The sequence below is a fragment of the Salvelinus fontinalis genome, chromosome 20 (genome assembly GCF_029448725.1).
Source record: "Salvelinus fontinalis isolate EN_2023a chromosome 20, ASM2944872v1, whole genome shotgun sequence".
NCBI lineage: Eukaryota > Metazoa > Chordata > Actinopteri > Salmoniformes > Salmonidae > Salvelinus > Salvelinus fontinalis.
The window spans coordinates 16,101,226-16,116,454 of NC_074684.1; the positions used below are offsets into that span (position 1 = coordinate 16,101,226).

General features: G+C 45.0%; 2 protein-coding genes across 3 annotated transcripts in view; both read right to left on the reverse strand.

Moving 5' to 3' along the window:
- LOC129817384 (estrogen-related receptor gamma-like) overlaps positions 1–6,391 on the reverse strand; it is a 48,627-nt gene extending 42,236 nt beyond the window's left edge. Inside the window, exon 1 of the mRNA XM_055872552.1 lies at positions 6,066–6,391. The gene's annotated coding sequence lies outside the window, so the exon portion shown is untranslated. The remainder of the gene's footprint in view (positions 1–6,065) is intronic.
- A 1,426-nt stretch (positions 6,392–7,817) lies between these two features.
- Positions 7,818–15,095, reverse strand: LOC129817383 (G patch domain-containing protein 2-like). Of its 2 annotated transcripts, none has more exons than XM_055872550.1 (10): positions 14,887–15,095; positions 14,069–14,312; positions 13,335–13,870; positions 13,043–13,107; positions 11,738–11,914; positions 11,363–11,483; positions 11,182–11,221; positions 10,995–11,059; positions 10,764–10,852; positions 7,818–10,184 (listed from the first exon to the last, which is right to left on the reverse strand). In XM_055872550.1, the coding sequence occupies exons 1-10, from the start codon at positions 14,934–14,936 to the stop codon at positions 10,015–10,017; spliced, it is 1,557 nt and encodes a 518-aa protein (XP_055728525.1). In that variant the 5' UTR covers positions 14,937–15,095; the 3' UTR covers positions 7,818–10,014. The 2 variants fall into 2 exon arrangements, with proteins under 2 accessions (XP_055728525.1, XP_055728524.1); XM_055872549.1 differs by having other exon boundaries at positions 13,332–13,870.
- Between the last annotated feature and the right edge of the window lie 134 nt (positions 15,096–15,229).

The window sequence follows — 15,229 nt, forward strand, 5'->3', positions numbered from 1 at the left end:
ATGGACTGCCCTCTCCAATTCAAACCACAGGTTTTCAAGTCCGGAGACTTGAGAAGATGGCCATTGCAAAATGTTGATTTTTGTGGTCAATTAATCATTTCTTTGTGGATTTTGATGAATGCTTGGGGTTATTGTCATGATGGAAGATTCACTTGTGGCCATGTTTCAGCCTCCTGGCAGAGGCACCCAGGTTTACGGCTGAAATGTCCTGGTACTTGGTCAAGTTCATGATTATGCAACTGATCTTAACAAGGGCCCCAGGACCGGTGGAAGCAAAATAGCCTCATAACATCAAAGATCCACCACCATATTCTACAGTAGGGATTATGTATTTTCTACATATGCATTGTCCTTTCGAAATGCCAAACCCACTGCTGATGTGGCCAAAGACCTCTATTTTCGTGTCATATGACCATAGTGTCAAAATATCTGTGTCTGTGTTCAGTGTGGCTATCATATACAATCACCAAATCTCAACCTAATCCCCAACGTAAATGTAACATGTGAAAATAATCTTCACAGGGAAATGATCTTCAATAAACCATTTAGGAAGAATACGGTTTACGTATGAGAAGTTCCCCTAATAGCTGTTCCTACCAATAGATTCTTTATAGCCTGAACCAAGTTATTGTGCTGTTTCATTCGGTCGTACATTTTGGCTAATTCAGGTACAAACCCATAAACAAATTGAATACGGAGAGGAGAGCAATTATGATTTATTTGATCAGTTAAGTCGTTGTTTGAGCAAGATTGACATTTTCCATGGCATAAAGCAGTCATGTGGGGATGGAATACAATAATAGTGATACACACAAGAGCAGGGCCACAGTGGCGTCTTGTTAGCCACTTGAGTTTAATATCACAGGAAATGAGTTTGTTCGCTTGCTCTAATGATAATACCTGCATTACCTTACCAGACCGTTCCTTTTAACTTTGTGATTTCAAGACACTCATGTATTTTAATGCATTTCTGAATAAAAACATATGAAACAAACCCGGGGTACTGTTCTGTATTTGGTGCCCTAAGCTTAATGTAATTTTTGATGAGCTTCATGAAAATGGATGTCCAGCATATTAAATAGATTGGCTTTTTCAAGGAAGATTGGCAAGACTTTTGTGGAATCTATTAAAATAAAGATCCCACTTTCTCATGTTCGATCAGCTCTCTCCCCAGAGGTCGATGCTATGCAGCCTACCTTCTCAAAGCTCTGAAAAGGAGAGACCTGTAACACAAAACTAAGCAGTCAGCATTGACCATAGTATGGATTACTTCCGCTTTTCATAATCTGAGAGAGTTGGGGAAGCAACCCTCAAACCTCACACAATAAAAATGGCAGAGTCAATTTTACTTTAATTGAAGAAGATTTAACTGTGCTACAGATAATATTTGGTCCCAGTCTAAAAAGAGTAAAACATACTCTGGCAACAGAGTAATTTTTTTAGAGTTGTATCTGCTCATATTTAGTGTTGATATTTAACTCTGCGTCATTGGGTTTCACTCTGTACGGTATTAATGGAAAATATCTCTGTGACTTTTTTAACTCTCTGCAGTGTTGATCAGTATTCTAGAGTTAATTATGTAGGGTAACTTTTACTCTCACAATATAATCACAACAGTTAATTCAACTCCTATTGAGACAAACTCAACACTATTTTGGGGGTTTATACAGTCCCATTTGAGGTGAAAAGGTATAAAGTCTCATTTACATATTTCTGTGTCATATTATGGTGGTTTACAATATGACATCCAATCACTATTCGTATCCATTTCAGAGGGAGGCTATCCAGCAATCACCCAGGACTTACACTCAGAATGCATGTCAGAGGAGGGACGAGAGGACTGAAGTTACAGACTACCTACAGTACATCATGTAAACTGGAACAGCCTTTTCAGTAAAGGTTCCAACAAATCCAACCACTTATTAAGATTAGTTTAGTTAACAAAATGTATGTTACATATCATTGTGTCAATCATTACATATCATCACAATCAATGTAGAAAACACAGATATTGAAACAAACCGTTCAAAAAAATCGACCTGAAACAGAGCATGCTGGGAAATATGACAATGATGTCCCTCCTACATATGTGGATACTCCATAGTTTTAACTCCCTGTCTCTGGTTACTCTTAATGGAGTTAAAAGTACTCCGTCCCATTCAATTTCAGTTATCAACACTCACTCCAGTGGGGTCAATTTAACTCAGTGATTTCAACTCACCTTGATTTACTGTACTCCCTGCCCAATCCCAGCACCCTCTCCATAAGGACAGCTGTCAGATTGAGTTCTAAACCAAGAGCGTCTCTCTCTGGTGTCCCCAACCCCCTACTGTCTCACCTCATCATTCTTCCTCTGGTCCTTCTGACATCACCATGCGAGACGCACTGAGAATAATCAGTTTAGCTATCGTCTAACTCAGTGCAATCCATCAATTACGTAGACATGTTGTAGGCACACACTATCGTCTCACTGCACAGATATAGTACATGCTAGGGACAGAGAGATAGACAGCCAGAGAGAGAGAGATAGAGGGAGGGGGACTGGAGGAAGGGGTAAGGAGTAGGAGAAGAGAGAGGGAGAGACTATATGGATGGGTCTTTGGATAGATAGACTGACAGATTGACAGTTTAGTGCCAGGAAGAGCAGATTGGTCAACATATTGATCAGTCACTCACACATTAAATATTGATCAGGAAACAGGATGTATTCACTATCAGAGCCTTGCCACCAGTGGCTGTTCCCTCCCTGTGTGGGAAACTGTAGTAGAACCTCTGGGACCACCTGATCACGCCACTGACCATAAAACTGCTACTTGGTCTATGGTGACAACCAACTACTCAATGGTTTTAAATGGTTTCCACTGCTCACAAGACCCTGTATGGTCCCGTTTGGAATACAGAGGGAAACACTGTTGGGTCGCTGCGGGACCATAGCCAGCCTATTGCTGCTGTCCCTAAACACTTTGGTCTGGATTGCCCTCTAGTGGAGTCCTAAAAAGTCAACATACATTCTTCCTCCCTTCATTGGAGTAATCACTGATCTGAAACTATAACGTAGAACACTTGCTTTCACCTATGATAGGTATAACCTCTCTCTCTCCCTCGCTCTCCTTCTATGCCCCACCTTCTTTCTCTCTCTTGCCCTCTGTCATTGTGTTTAGCAGATAACCCACCAACCTGTATTTTCAGCTGGTCATGTAAGCAGACCTTTTTTAATCACTGGAGGATTACAGACGGGATGTCCTCTCAGCAAGGAGTACAGGATTAACAAGTTCACTTCCCTTCTCTTTATCTATCTCCCTATGTACAGATACACTATATATACAAAAGTATGTGGACACCCCTTCAAATTAGTGGATTCTACTATTTCAGCCACACCAGCTGCTGATAGGTGTATAAAATCGAGCATAAAGCCATGCAATCTCCATAGACAAACACTGGCAGTAGAATGGCCTTACTGAACAGCTCAGTGACTTTCAACGTGGCACCGTCATAGGACAGCACCTTTCCAACAAGTACGTTTGTTAAATTTCTGCCCTGCTAGAGCTGCCCCGGTCAACTGTAAGTGCTGTTATTGGGAAGTGGAAACGTCTAGGAGCAACAACAGCTCAGCTGCTAAGTGAGACCACACAAACTCACAGAACAGGACCGGTGAGTGCTGAAACGCGTCGCACATAAAAATAGTTTGTCCTCCGTTGCAACACTCACTACCGAGTTCCAAACTGCCTCTGGAAGCAACGTCAGCACAAGATCTGTTAGTCGGGAGCTTTGTGAAATGGGTTTCCATGGCCGAGCAGCCGCACACAAGCCTAACATCACCATGCACAATGCCAAGTGACTGGTGGAGTGGTGTAAAGCTCGTCGCCATTGGACTCTGGAGCAGTGGAAACGCGTTCTCGTGAGTGATGAATCACGCTTCACCATCTGGCAGTCCGACAGACAAATCTGGGTTTGGCGGATGCCAGGAGAATGCTACCTGCCCAAATGCATAGTGCCAACTGTAAAGTTTGGTGGAGGAGGAATAATGGTCTGGGGCTGTTTTTCATGGTTTGGGATAGGCCCCTTAGTTCCAGTGAAGGGAAATCTTAACGCTACAGCATACAATGACATTCTAGACGATTCTGTGCTTCCAACTTTGTGGCAACAGTTTGGGGAAGGCCCTTTACTGTTTCAGCATGACAATGCCCCCGTGCACAAAGCGAGGTCCACACAGAAATGGTTTGTTGAGTTCAGTCTGGAAGAACTTGACTGGCCTGCACAGAGCCCTGACCTCAAAATCCATCGAACACCTTTGGGATGAATTGGAACGCCAACTGCGAGCCAGGCCTATCGCCCAACATCAGTGCTCGATCGAACGAATGCGCTTGAGGCTGAATGGAAGCAAGTCCCCGCAGCAATGTTCCAACATCTAGCGGAAAGCCTTCCCAGAAGAGTGGAGGTTGTTATAGCAGCAAAGGGGGAACCAACTCCATATTAATGCTCATGAATTTGGAATGAGATGTTTGACAAGCAGGTGTCCACATACTTTTGGTCATGTAGTATATCTCTCTAAATTACATATATTTTTGTCTCTGTCTTCCTGTCCTTCCTAATTCTTAATACTCTTCCTTTTCTCTCTCTTTCTTTGTATCTCTCTTTCTTTTCTGCTCGCCTTTCTCCTCAAATGATGAACAGAGATATGGAGAAAACAAAACAAAAAGAGGGAGGGAGAAGATTCACCAAGGTCACCACGGCTCTTCACACCTTATCTCTGTTGTATTCTTTGTCATTCTCATATCTGGCCTTTTCTGCATACACACACCTGCTTCCCAGGCCTATCACGGGGCACATCTCAGGTGTGAAGCCACCAGGGTGGTGCTTACACAGGTGGAATACTGTTAGTCAGCACCTGACCCTCTCAGCATGATGTCTCAAACTCAGACACCTGCTGACGACAGCAGGAACCTCACATACACACACACGCACATGCACGCAGATAGACACGCAGGCAGACAAACAGGCAGACACACTCTAAAGATCGGATTACCTGGCCTACCACCTCACAGTTAACCTCTCTCTCCACAGGTGGTATAATCTTACTCTGTCTGGCAGTCGACTTAATACACAGTTTTTAGGTGCAAATTTCCTCCCACTTCATCCCACCTCTCTTCTGTTCTTCCTCTCTCTCACTCTCTCCAGTTCCTATACCCATTCTCCTTCTTCCATTTTCTCTCCCTCATTATCATTCTTGTTCTCTCTATCCCCTGTCCTCTCTCTGACTCTCCTTCTCTCTCTCCAATTCCTCTCCATCTTTCTCCTTTCTCTCCCCTCTCCTGTCCCTCCTACTTCTCCTTCTCACATACCTGTTCCTCTCTCTATGCCCTCTACCTCTCCCCACCCCCCTCCCTCTCCCTCCTATAAAGGTGGATTGGTTGAGCAGCAGCCAATCAGCCAGACCAGTGGGTCTCAGCTACACCTGGAACACCACTCCAAGATTACACATGATAATGACTGGCTTTGGAGGACCGCCCTAACTGATGTCTTCCAATTATAGATGTATAACTATCGATCTGTCAACACTAGAGAAAGGGAGGCAGTAGAGGGATAGAGGGATGGGGAGAGTAAAGCTCTGTAAAGAAATGTTTACTTAACCCATGCGACATGGAATGAAGGATGAACATGTATTGTAAAAATGACAGAGAACAACTCATCACTGACCAACTTGACCTTAGAATGCAGGCGGAAGATTGAGGAATGCAGTAAGATAGCTATTCTCAAAACTAATTGTGGGTAGTGGCACACACTGTTTTGGGAGAGCAGGAAGCCGATAGAAACCTAAGTTAGGTGGGTATACCTGAGTACAGGACAGATCTCTCCCACCTGGACAAAGGAAACACACACACACACACACTCACACAAACATTTCTATCCCAGCCCAAATGCCCTCTAGTCAACTGCCCTGGTCAAAATACCCCACTATAGATACACACTTTCAAATACCCTCTAAATGCCCCCAGTCTAAATACCCCACAACAACATATCTTAACATCCCATCCAGCCCCTGCTCAGTCCGACTCAGTACTCACTCTCCGTTTCCTCCAGAGCCCTGCAGCCAGCTGCAGTCAGTCAGTCTCAAGGACAAACGCCTTCAGCTCTACCCAGCTCTCTTCCTTCCTCTCCTCTCTGTGGCTCAGCGATGCAGCAGCACAGACTTTTCTCTCCTCTCCTCTGGACCAGCGCTGAGTTCACATACCCCACTCAGTCCTGAGTGTGTGTGTGTGATAGGGGAAGAGGATAGAGAGGAAGTAGAGGACACAGCTCTTCTGCATTGCCATAGATACAGGGATCGCTGTAGCAGCCTTGCGAAGGGGAGGGAGAGGAAGGGAAAGAGAGAGGCAAGAGCATCACGTTTTAGTGAGGTTCTCTGTCAGCATGTGAGTTTGATGCAAGTACACTACATATACAAAAGTATGTGGACAACCCTTCAAATGCATGGATTAGGCTATTACAGCCACACAGTTGCTGACAGGTGTATAATCGAGCACACAGCCATGCAATGTCCATAGACAAACATTGGCAGTAGAATGGCCTTACTGACGAGCTCAGTGACTTTCAAAGTGGCACCATCATAGGATGCCACCTTTCCAACAAGTCAGTTCCTCAAATTTCTGCCTTACTAGAGCTGCCCTGGTCAACTGTAAGTGCTGTTATTGTGAAGTGTAAATGTCTAGGAACAACAATGGCTCAACCGCGAAGTGGTAGGCCACACAAACTTACAGAACGGGACCGCCGAGTGTTGAAGAGCGTAAAAATCGTCTGTCCTTGTTTGCAACACTCACTACCGAGTTCCAAACTGCCTCAGAAAGCAACGTCAGCACAATAACTGTTCGTCGGGAGCTTCATGAAATGGGTTTCTATAGCCGAACAAGCCTAAGATGACCATGTGCTATGCCAAGCATCTGCTGGAGTGGCGTAAAGCTCGCTGCCATTGGACTCTGGAGCAGTGGAAATGCGTTCTCTGGAGTGATGAATCACGCTTCACCATCTGGCAGTCCGACAGACAAATCTGGGTTTGGTGGATGCGAGGAGAACGCTACCTGCCCGAATGCATAGTGCCAACTGTAAAGTTTGGTGGAGGAGGAATAATGGTCTGGGGCTGTTTTTCATGAGTCAGGCTAGGCCCCTTAGTTCCAGTGAAGGGAAATCTTTACACTACAGCATACAATGACATTCTAGACAATTATGTGGTTCCAACTTTGTGGCAACAGTTTGGGGAAGGTACTTTCCTGTTTCAGCATGACAATGCTCCCGTGCACAAAGCAAGGTCCATACAGAAATGGTTTGTCGAGATTGGTGTGGAAGAACTTGACTGGCCTGCACAGAGCCCTGACCTCAAAATCCATCGAACACCGTTGGGATGAACTGGAACGCCGACTGCGAGCCAGGCCTAATCACCCAAATTCAGTGCCCGACCTCACTAATGTTCTTGTGGCTGAATGTAAGAAAGTTCCCACAGCAATGTTCCTACATCTAGTGGAAAGTCTTCCCAGAAGAGTGGAGGCTGTTATAGCAGCATAGGGAGGGACCAACTCCATATTAATGCCCATAACTTAGGAATGAGATGTTCGACGAGCAGGTGTCCACATACTTTTGGTCATGTTGTGTATATCAATCGAGTTTGAGAGAGAACTATTGATGAAGCGTGTTTTTGAAAAAAAGTAATTTTGATGTTTTCTTAGGGAGTTTTTTTCTGTTGCTTTTTGCTTGAGAGAGCGAGAAAGAGAGACATGGTAAGACAAACTGAACCCACAAACTGAATCTGCTCATAATACCAGGGGGATTGTTTCACTCAGGCCTTCAAGTTTAATGAACATTACATTGGCAACAGTTTATTTACAAACCTATTTCAGTTGGTATTTACCAGACTGTAAAGTGTGAACAATATCATTTTTTCAATTTATAAAACATGTTACTGTCTACCGTACACACTGGGAATCGTTATTGTAAAGACATTGCCATGAGATGGTTGCTACACATACCCAGCAAGTACAGCATGATTGGGAAACAGTTAGACATTTGTTAGGCTTCTTTTTAAAGCCCCCATGCAGTCTTTTTAAAGTTACGTTTAAATCATCACTGTATGTCTATTAAATCACTGTGTATTTATTTCATGAAAAATAACTACGCCTCCTTTTGCCATTGAAATGCTCAGTCTGATCGCCCAACAGCCCTGATTGGCGGATAGGATCGTCTAGGCCAGAGCCTACTCCGCTAAGCCCTTCAAAGTAGGATAGGCACACAAATAAAAGATGACTGGTCATTGGTCAGAATAAGCAGATCAGATTGTAATGTCATGATCTTGTCCAATAACTCCACACCACCTGAACAGGCTGAAATTCCAGGAATTATTTTTCAAACAGCTCTATAACAAAAAGGACAATATGATATTTGTCACAATTTCCAAGTGTTATTTCAATGTCATAAAAAAAACAGGAAATCAAGTTAACTGCGCTGCCTTTTTAATAAAATAAACAGTATTCTGGAGTGTTAAGGGGTGAACATTCTACTTCAATACCATACATACAATGATTTGAATTCAAGATTCATTTCCTGAATTATTCCCACTTCCATCAGGAATACCATCTTTACGGCCAGGACAATTACCATATATCTGACGGTTATGGATGAACACCATCATGAAAACAAAATAAAAGTCATAACCTTAAAAAGAAAAAAAAAGTCATAATGATGAGTTGGTTGTTTGAAACAGCTGTGTAGTGCTAGGGCAAAACCAAAACGTGCACCCGGGGGTAGCCTAGGTAACGCCCCCTCCCTGCAGCAGAACACATAGAAATAGGATGAATAGAATGTTCTTGGAACCACTAACCCTGGCAATTTGACTTGCGGTGGCTGCCTGGTACTGAATTCAATCATTTCAATTGTGATGTAGAACATTCATTGAATTTATGTTAACTGATGTGGCTAACTCAATGGAATGTATTTTTTTTGTAATCAGTTGAGTTTAATCAAAACAAATCGCACCACAAATTGATGGGTACACTTCCTACTTTGCTCCTATGGGTACACTTGCAATGCCAGCCAGTCAACCCATTGACTTGAATGGGGACGCCCATCCAATTCATTGTGTTTCTATGGGAGCACATGCAGTCATTAGCAGAGGAGAAAATTGGCGTCTGAATTTCTTTTTATACCAATAACCGTCATCTACAATCCAACATAACTGCCCAATATCCCAAAAGTAACCATATGATAATTTAAAGACATTTAAAAAAACATTTGCCAGTTACATTAAATTAGCGTTATACCAGAGGAATTACCTTTACCTAATGCAGTACTTAGCTAACACTTCAGCCATCTCCTTTTCGTACTAAGCCACGGTAAAAACTAGCTGCATGTTATTCCATTATAATTACCCTTCAATAACACCAATGTAATGTAGTGTCGCAAAACATATTTAAAAACAAATAAACTTCCACCACACACATTATTTTGATGCGTACAATGATATTCACCTAAAATATATTTGTCATACTGTGCAATATCAGAACAACCATTGATTGAAGAGAAATTATATTCTTGTGAAACTGAGCCTTTTAGTGTGCTGTGCAGTACACACAGTCCAACTACACACCCTGGCTAGTCTCATACAATCAAACTCAACTACAATGCCTCGGTCTTTATTTCCATTCCTTCTCATTTCCCTGGTAGAAACGTTGGACATCCCAACTACAAATGTGAGGTGGGAACCCCAACGCTCCATGCACTTCCCCTAACCAGGGCCAAAACTTCACTTATGAGTTTAGGCCCTGGTTAGAGTGGAAGTGCATTTTCCTTTCGGTCTTCCTATTAGTTAAAACTGTTCTTGCTGACTTGCATCCGTTCCTTCATCCAGCTCTGCTGCTCCATCAGAGTTACTTTCCCAGAGAGAGTTTCCCACAGTCCTCCCTGCTCTCAGTAGGGTCCATCTCCATCGAGGCCTACTGGCCTGTTCAGTTGGGGCCTAAAGCCTGATGCTCAGTTAAAACCCAGACCCGCTCCCTTGGGTCTCTGTGTGGCACGAACGGGCTCGGTGATGCCCCTGCCCTCCGGACCCAGGCCCATGCCGGGGCTCCAGCCCATACTCTGCAGCATCCGGTTGCCCATGTTGGTCTCTGGGATGGGCCCTGCACTCTCACCTACCAACCCTAGAGAAGGAGATAAAAGAACAGGAACACAGAGTTACAACAGAGAAAAGGACACGGAGACACAAGAGAAGGAAGAGGAGACGGAAAGAGATACAAGCAGATGATCTTGATGAAGGCTTATTGATTTGGATCAATGGGCTGACGGAGCTACAGTATTTAACCCCTGAACTCTACCACTCCAACCCAATGATTTAGCGTCGGCCTGCTCTACAATGACTGGGTCACAATAGACATCTCGTCTCTCTCCCTTTCCCTTTGCTTCCTATTGTAGCCATTGGTAAATACCTAGATATCCTCTTCCTGGAACCAAGATGGGTACCTGGTTATGACCCACTAACCCTTTAATTCCTCATTCTCATCAAACACACTACTTAACAGAGGTAGAGGTGAAGGGTGGGGAACAGGTGTGGTTTGGGATACACAGCCGTCATTGGCTTAGAGTTAATTTGGTATCTCTCTGTGACTGCAGAGCCTGCCAACTGACTGCTGTCCCATCCAGATTAGAGAGGTGGGTTGAGAGCCAAAGATGGATGGGTGAGTCAGGAGTGTGTCAGTACAGTGGTGTGTCAAAGAGTTTACCTGTGGGCGGAGGTAAGCCAAGGGGTGCTGCTTTGCGTCTCCTCTTGACGTCCCCCGTACACAGAGACCCCAGGTGACCACTCGTCTGCCTGCAGAACCACAACCAGGAAATAAGCCTCACTCATTAGCATCCATCTGTTGGCAACATTCTAGAAACAATGTGCTGTTGTGGATGGAACAACTGTATCATGTCTGTTAGATCCTTCGCTGATTGGACCATTCCTCGTGTACCTGCTGGCCGTCTTCACTGAGCAGCTCCTCCGATGGCCTCTGTCTGACCGTGAGTCCCAGTGCATCTAGAGAGAGAACAATTGAAAAGCCATTAGCAAATGTAAAATCCATCTGGGCATTATCAACCACAGATGTGTAATAGGCGGTACTATTCTGAAAGTGCAGCTAAGTGATAAACATGTCTTACCTGTCCATGTTCTCTTCTAGATCCCGGACTAAACCATGGGCTGTGGAGGAGACAGGTTTGTTTAGTTTATTTGCGCACAGTCAATTCAAAAGAGAGAAAAATACAGAATGAGGGAAAAATTAAATGTATAGACAGATATTCTACAAGTCGGGTGACTGCGGGGGACGTAAGGGAGACTGACTCGTGTGAGTGGGGGTCCTGGTGGTGTCGTCCCAGACGCTCGTTGAAGGTTTGTCCTGGGCTGCCTTGAGAAGCCTGGCCCTGGGGCCCCCCATGAAGCCGGCTCAGCCTGGCCTGGAACCCTGACACAGGAGAGGCAGCAGAGTGCACACATCATAGACTGGAATAGGAGAAACACTATGGCAGCTGTATAGGCTACATGATAAACCCTGTGCAGGAAATGCCCCCTACTGGCCATACAACTCTTTGTATAAAACTAATTCTACAATCATGCAAAGAAAAAGAGAGAAGCGGGACAAGTAATCAAAATGGTACTGGGCCCAGAGATCCAAACAAACAGGCAGACATATAAACAGACAGGTCTGGGTCCAGCTACCTCTCTGTGCCCCGGGGCTCATGATGGGGAAGGATCCGGTGAGGATGCTGTTGAAGACCGGGTCAGCCAGGTCCAGTTCCTCCCCTGCCTCTCTCTCCCACCAGGGAATCACCCCCGCCACCCCACACGCCCCCCCCGGCTCCCCCTCATAGAACCAGTCACTCTGCTCATCATCACCTGGGAGACGGGAGGGGGCAAATGTTAAAGGTCAGGGCTGAGAAAATAGGTTCCATACAAAACATTTACTTATTTAGATTTTGGACTAACCTTTTTTGAAAGACATGTTTTATTCTTGTTGATAACACTGCTATAAATGACATACATAGTGGAAGGTAGTCTAGTGGTTAGAGCGTTGGGCCAGTAACCGAATCCCAGAGTTGATAAGGTAAAAATCTGTCGTTCTGCCCCAAAGCAAGGCACTTAAACCAATGTTCCCCGGGCACTGAAGATGTGGATGTCCATTAACACAGCCCCCCACACCTCTCTGATTCAGAGGGGTTGGGTTAAATGCGGGAAGACGTTTCAGTTGGAAGGCATTCAGTTGTACAACTGACTAGGTATCCCCCTTTCCTTTCCCCTAGTGGGTGCGGGAAATGTTTTTTTAAAAGCCTAATTTAAAATGTGTTTCTGCTTATAAATTTCAGATATTTGGAAGGATATTTGTTTGTCAACTTGTTTATAATTAGACACATGCAGCTTGCCTTCGGTCATAACTTGCTGACCTATAAAAATCAGTACTCACAACAATAAATGTCATGAATTGATAGAATGAATGCATCAATAATATAGTTGACGTCAGTAAAGTTGTCGGATCCATTACTGCTTCTCTCACAGCATGAGACATCTAAGGAATGGGAGAAAAGCTCTAACACAAGGTAATGATTCTTCCCTTGCTGAAGGCTGTGCAACGATCCAACATGTTTCAAATTAGATTTCCGCTCGTCTTGGATGCATAATGTTGTGATTTTAATACGGTCTGCTTTTATGAAAAGTGTCAATTGCATATAACGTATCAGCCCACTTGCATTCGCTCAAGAGATGCTGAAAGATATCATATTTCAAAGTTTCTGTTCCAGAGACAAAATTAACATTACGTGTGTCACTGCACTGAAAGAAATACTTAATTCTGCACGAGTTCATTTTAGATGAGTCTACATGTGAGAGGTTATAGGCCTACAGTCACTGTCCATATTTCAGTTAATGATGAATCTCAAGTTGAAAGGTGAGGTAGACCAGTGGGTGCTGCCGCACCTCTTCTTCCACCAGTCCTGTAAATGACAAGATTTGGTCAAATAGATAATTTACCTTGCCTCCCCTCATCATTGGTGTACAGTCCACCATCACTACTGTTGCTCACACTGCTGGTCTCACTAATAAAAGAGAGATAGAAAGAAAGAGATAAAAGGAGAAAAGATGGGAGTGTAAGGAGAGATGAAGGGAAAAGGGAGAAGTCTGAAGTCAATTTTCAGTGTCCATCATACAGCGAAACCTCTGAGGTAGGAGACCTTAAACAAGCCTTCTAAACACTGCTTTCAACCAGGTGAGCGTACCTGTGAACGTACAGGCATACACAAAGGAGCAGGGAAACACTAACCACCTGTCACTCATGTCCTCGTCCGAGCCCTTCTGCTCCTCAAACTCCATCTTGTCCTTGGGCCCCGCCTGCCGCATAATGGCGTCCCCACGCTCCACCACTACCCCCTCATCAGTCGTCTCCAACCCGAGCCTGTGGGCTGCCAGTTTCCTCTTTTTCACCCTGCACTTCCCTCCAACTCCGCCACCAGTGAGCTCCATCCCGGCCCTGCCCTCAGCCGCGCTCGCCCCAGGGATCCTGCACCCCCCGTGGGGCTTGGGGACAGGCGGGGGACCTAGCATGGGGGTGGTGCTATTGGAGGTCACTGCCTCCAGAGGGGGATCGACGGCCATGCGTTTGACCTTGCGGCGGCGTCTCAAACTGCGGGACCCCTCCGCGCTCCCCACTCCAAGGTCCTCCTGCCAGAGGGGGCGCTTGCCACGTCCTGTGTCAGGGTTCAGGGGGGTACGGCGCTTGGGCCCCAGCTGCTCGTCAGAGTCGCTGTTGTCACGGGCGTGGTTGTTACTGCTGGCAACGCTGCCTGTGGTGGCACGGTAGTCCTGACAGGAAGGGAGCGAGGGAAGAGAAATAGATTAAGACAAACATTTACAACACATACTTAGATAGTTAAACTGACAGTATCTGTGCTCTTAAGGAATCTTCTTACTGTACAGTTACCAAGATACTGTTCCTTTACAATTACAATAAGATATGTGAGGTTCATTGAGGACCTGGACCGTCCGAGACCACCTCCCCACCTTGTGTTCGTCCAGGCTGGACTCGGAGCCCTCACTGAGGTGGCCAGTCTCCCAGGGCGGGTGGGGATTGTCAGAGCGTCTCTTCCTCCCACGGCGTTTCCGGGCCTGTCTCTTCAGCAGGCAGCCCACAGCCAGCGCGTGGTCCCCCCCATCCCCAAAACCCCCCCGCGCCGCCTGCTCCGAGCTCTCCTCCAGCGCCGACACCAGGTCATGGACCAGCTCGTCCATCGTCCGGCTAAAGTGCCTGGGGAAGGAGAGAAAGGAGGTGTGAGTGTGTGTGGTACAAACAGTGAAGAATATATGAATTTGTGTGTGTATAGCCCAAATCGTATGTGTGTACACACTACTATCCTATATTAACATGTCAGTTTGGAAAACTGTCCCATAGCATGAGTATAAGACCTGGCATCAATCTAATAGTAGTATCTGTGTACCAGTGTACATACCATCTTAACGCCAGCTAGCTATTGCCTAGGTAAGTATTAACTGCAGCCAAATGTTGGATGAACTTCCATGCAGAGCTTGTGCTAAACGGCCCAGGCACTGCCAATGTGTTAATCCAATCCATGGAGATCTGACCTACATTTAAAAGCTAGCTAGCATAGTTGGCTAAACCAAAAAAGAAAAGCAAGCTAGTTAGCTGACACACTATTTATTAGCTAACGTTAGTGGCCCATTTTGCTGTCAAAATGTAAACATCTGATAACTAGGTAGCCGATTAACGTTGTAATGTCTTCAAAATATAAGCAGCTGTCCAGTCAGGTAACTAGCTAGGCTAATCGGCTGGCTAGCTAGCAATTTTCTCAGAAATCACTTACCAGCTGGTTCCCGCTTTACTAAAGGTCTTTAAATTAGCTGCACCTGACATTAAAGCCCCCCAAAGCCTGTTACTTTTAACCAAAAATGACGGGAACACGTCTAAATAAGGGAGTAACCATTCTTACAAAGCTAGCCTAACAAATCTGCGAAAGCGCAGAAGAACCACTTTTCTTCTGTGGTGTTGTTGTGGTTGGCTACCAACATTAATGGTGCATTACGGCCACCTACTGGACTGAAGTGTTTCTCCAGCAACTTTGTGGAAGTACATGCTTTGTACACCAGAGGCAACATTAGGCTATTCATTCTTGAAGTTCTTGACAAAATTGCAAAATCTGATTGGTT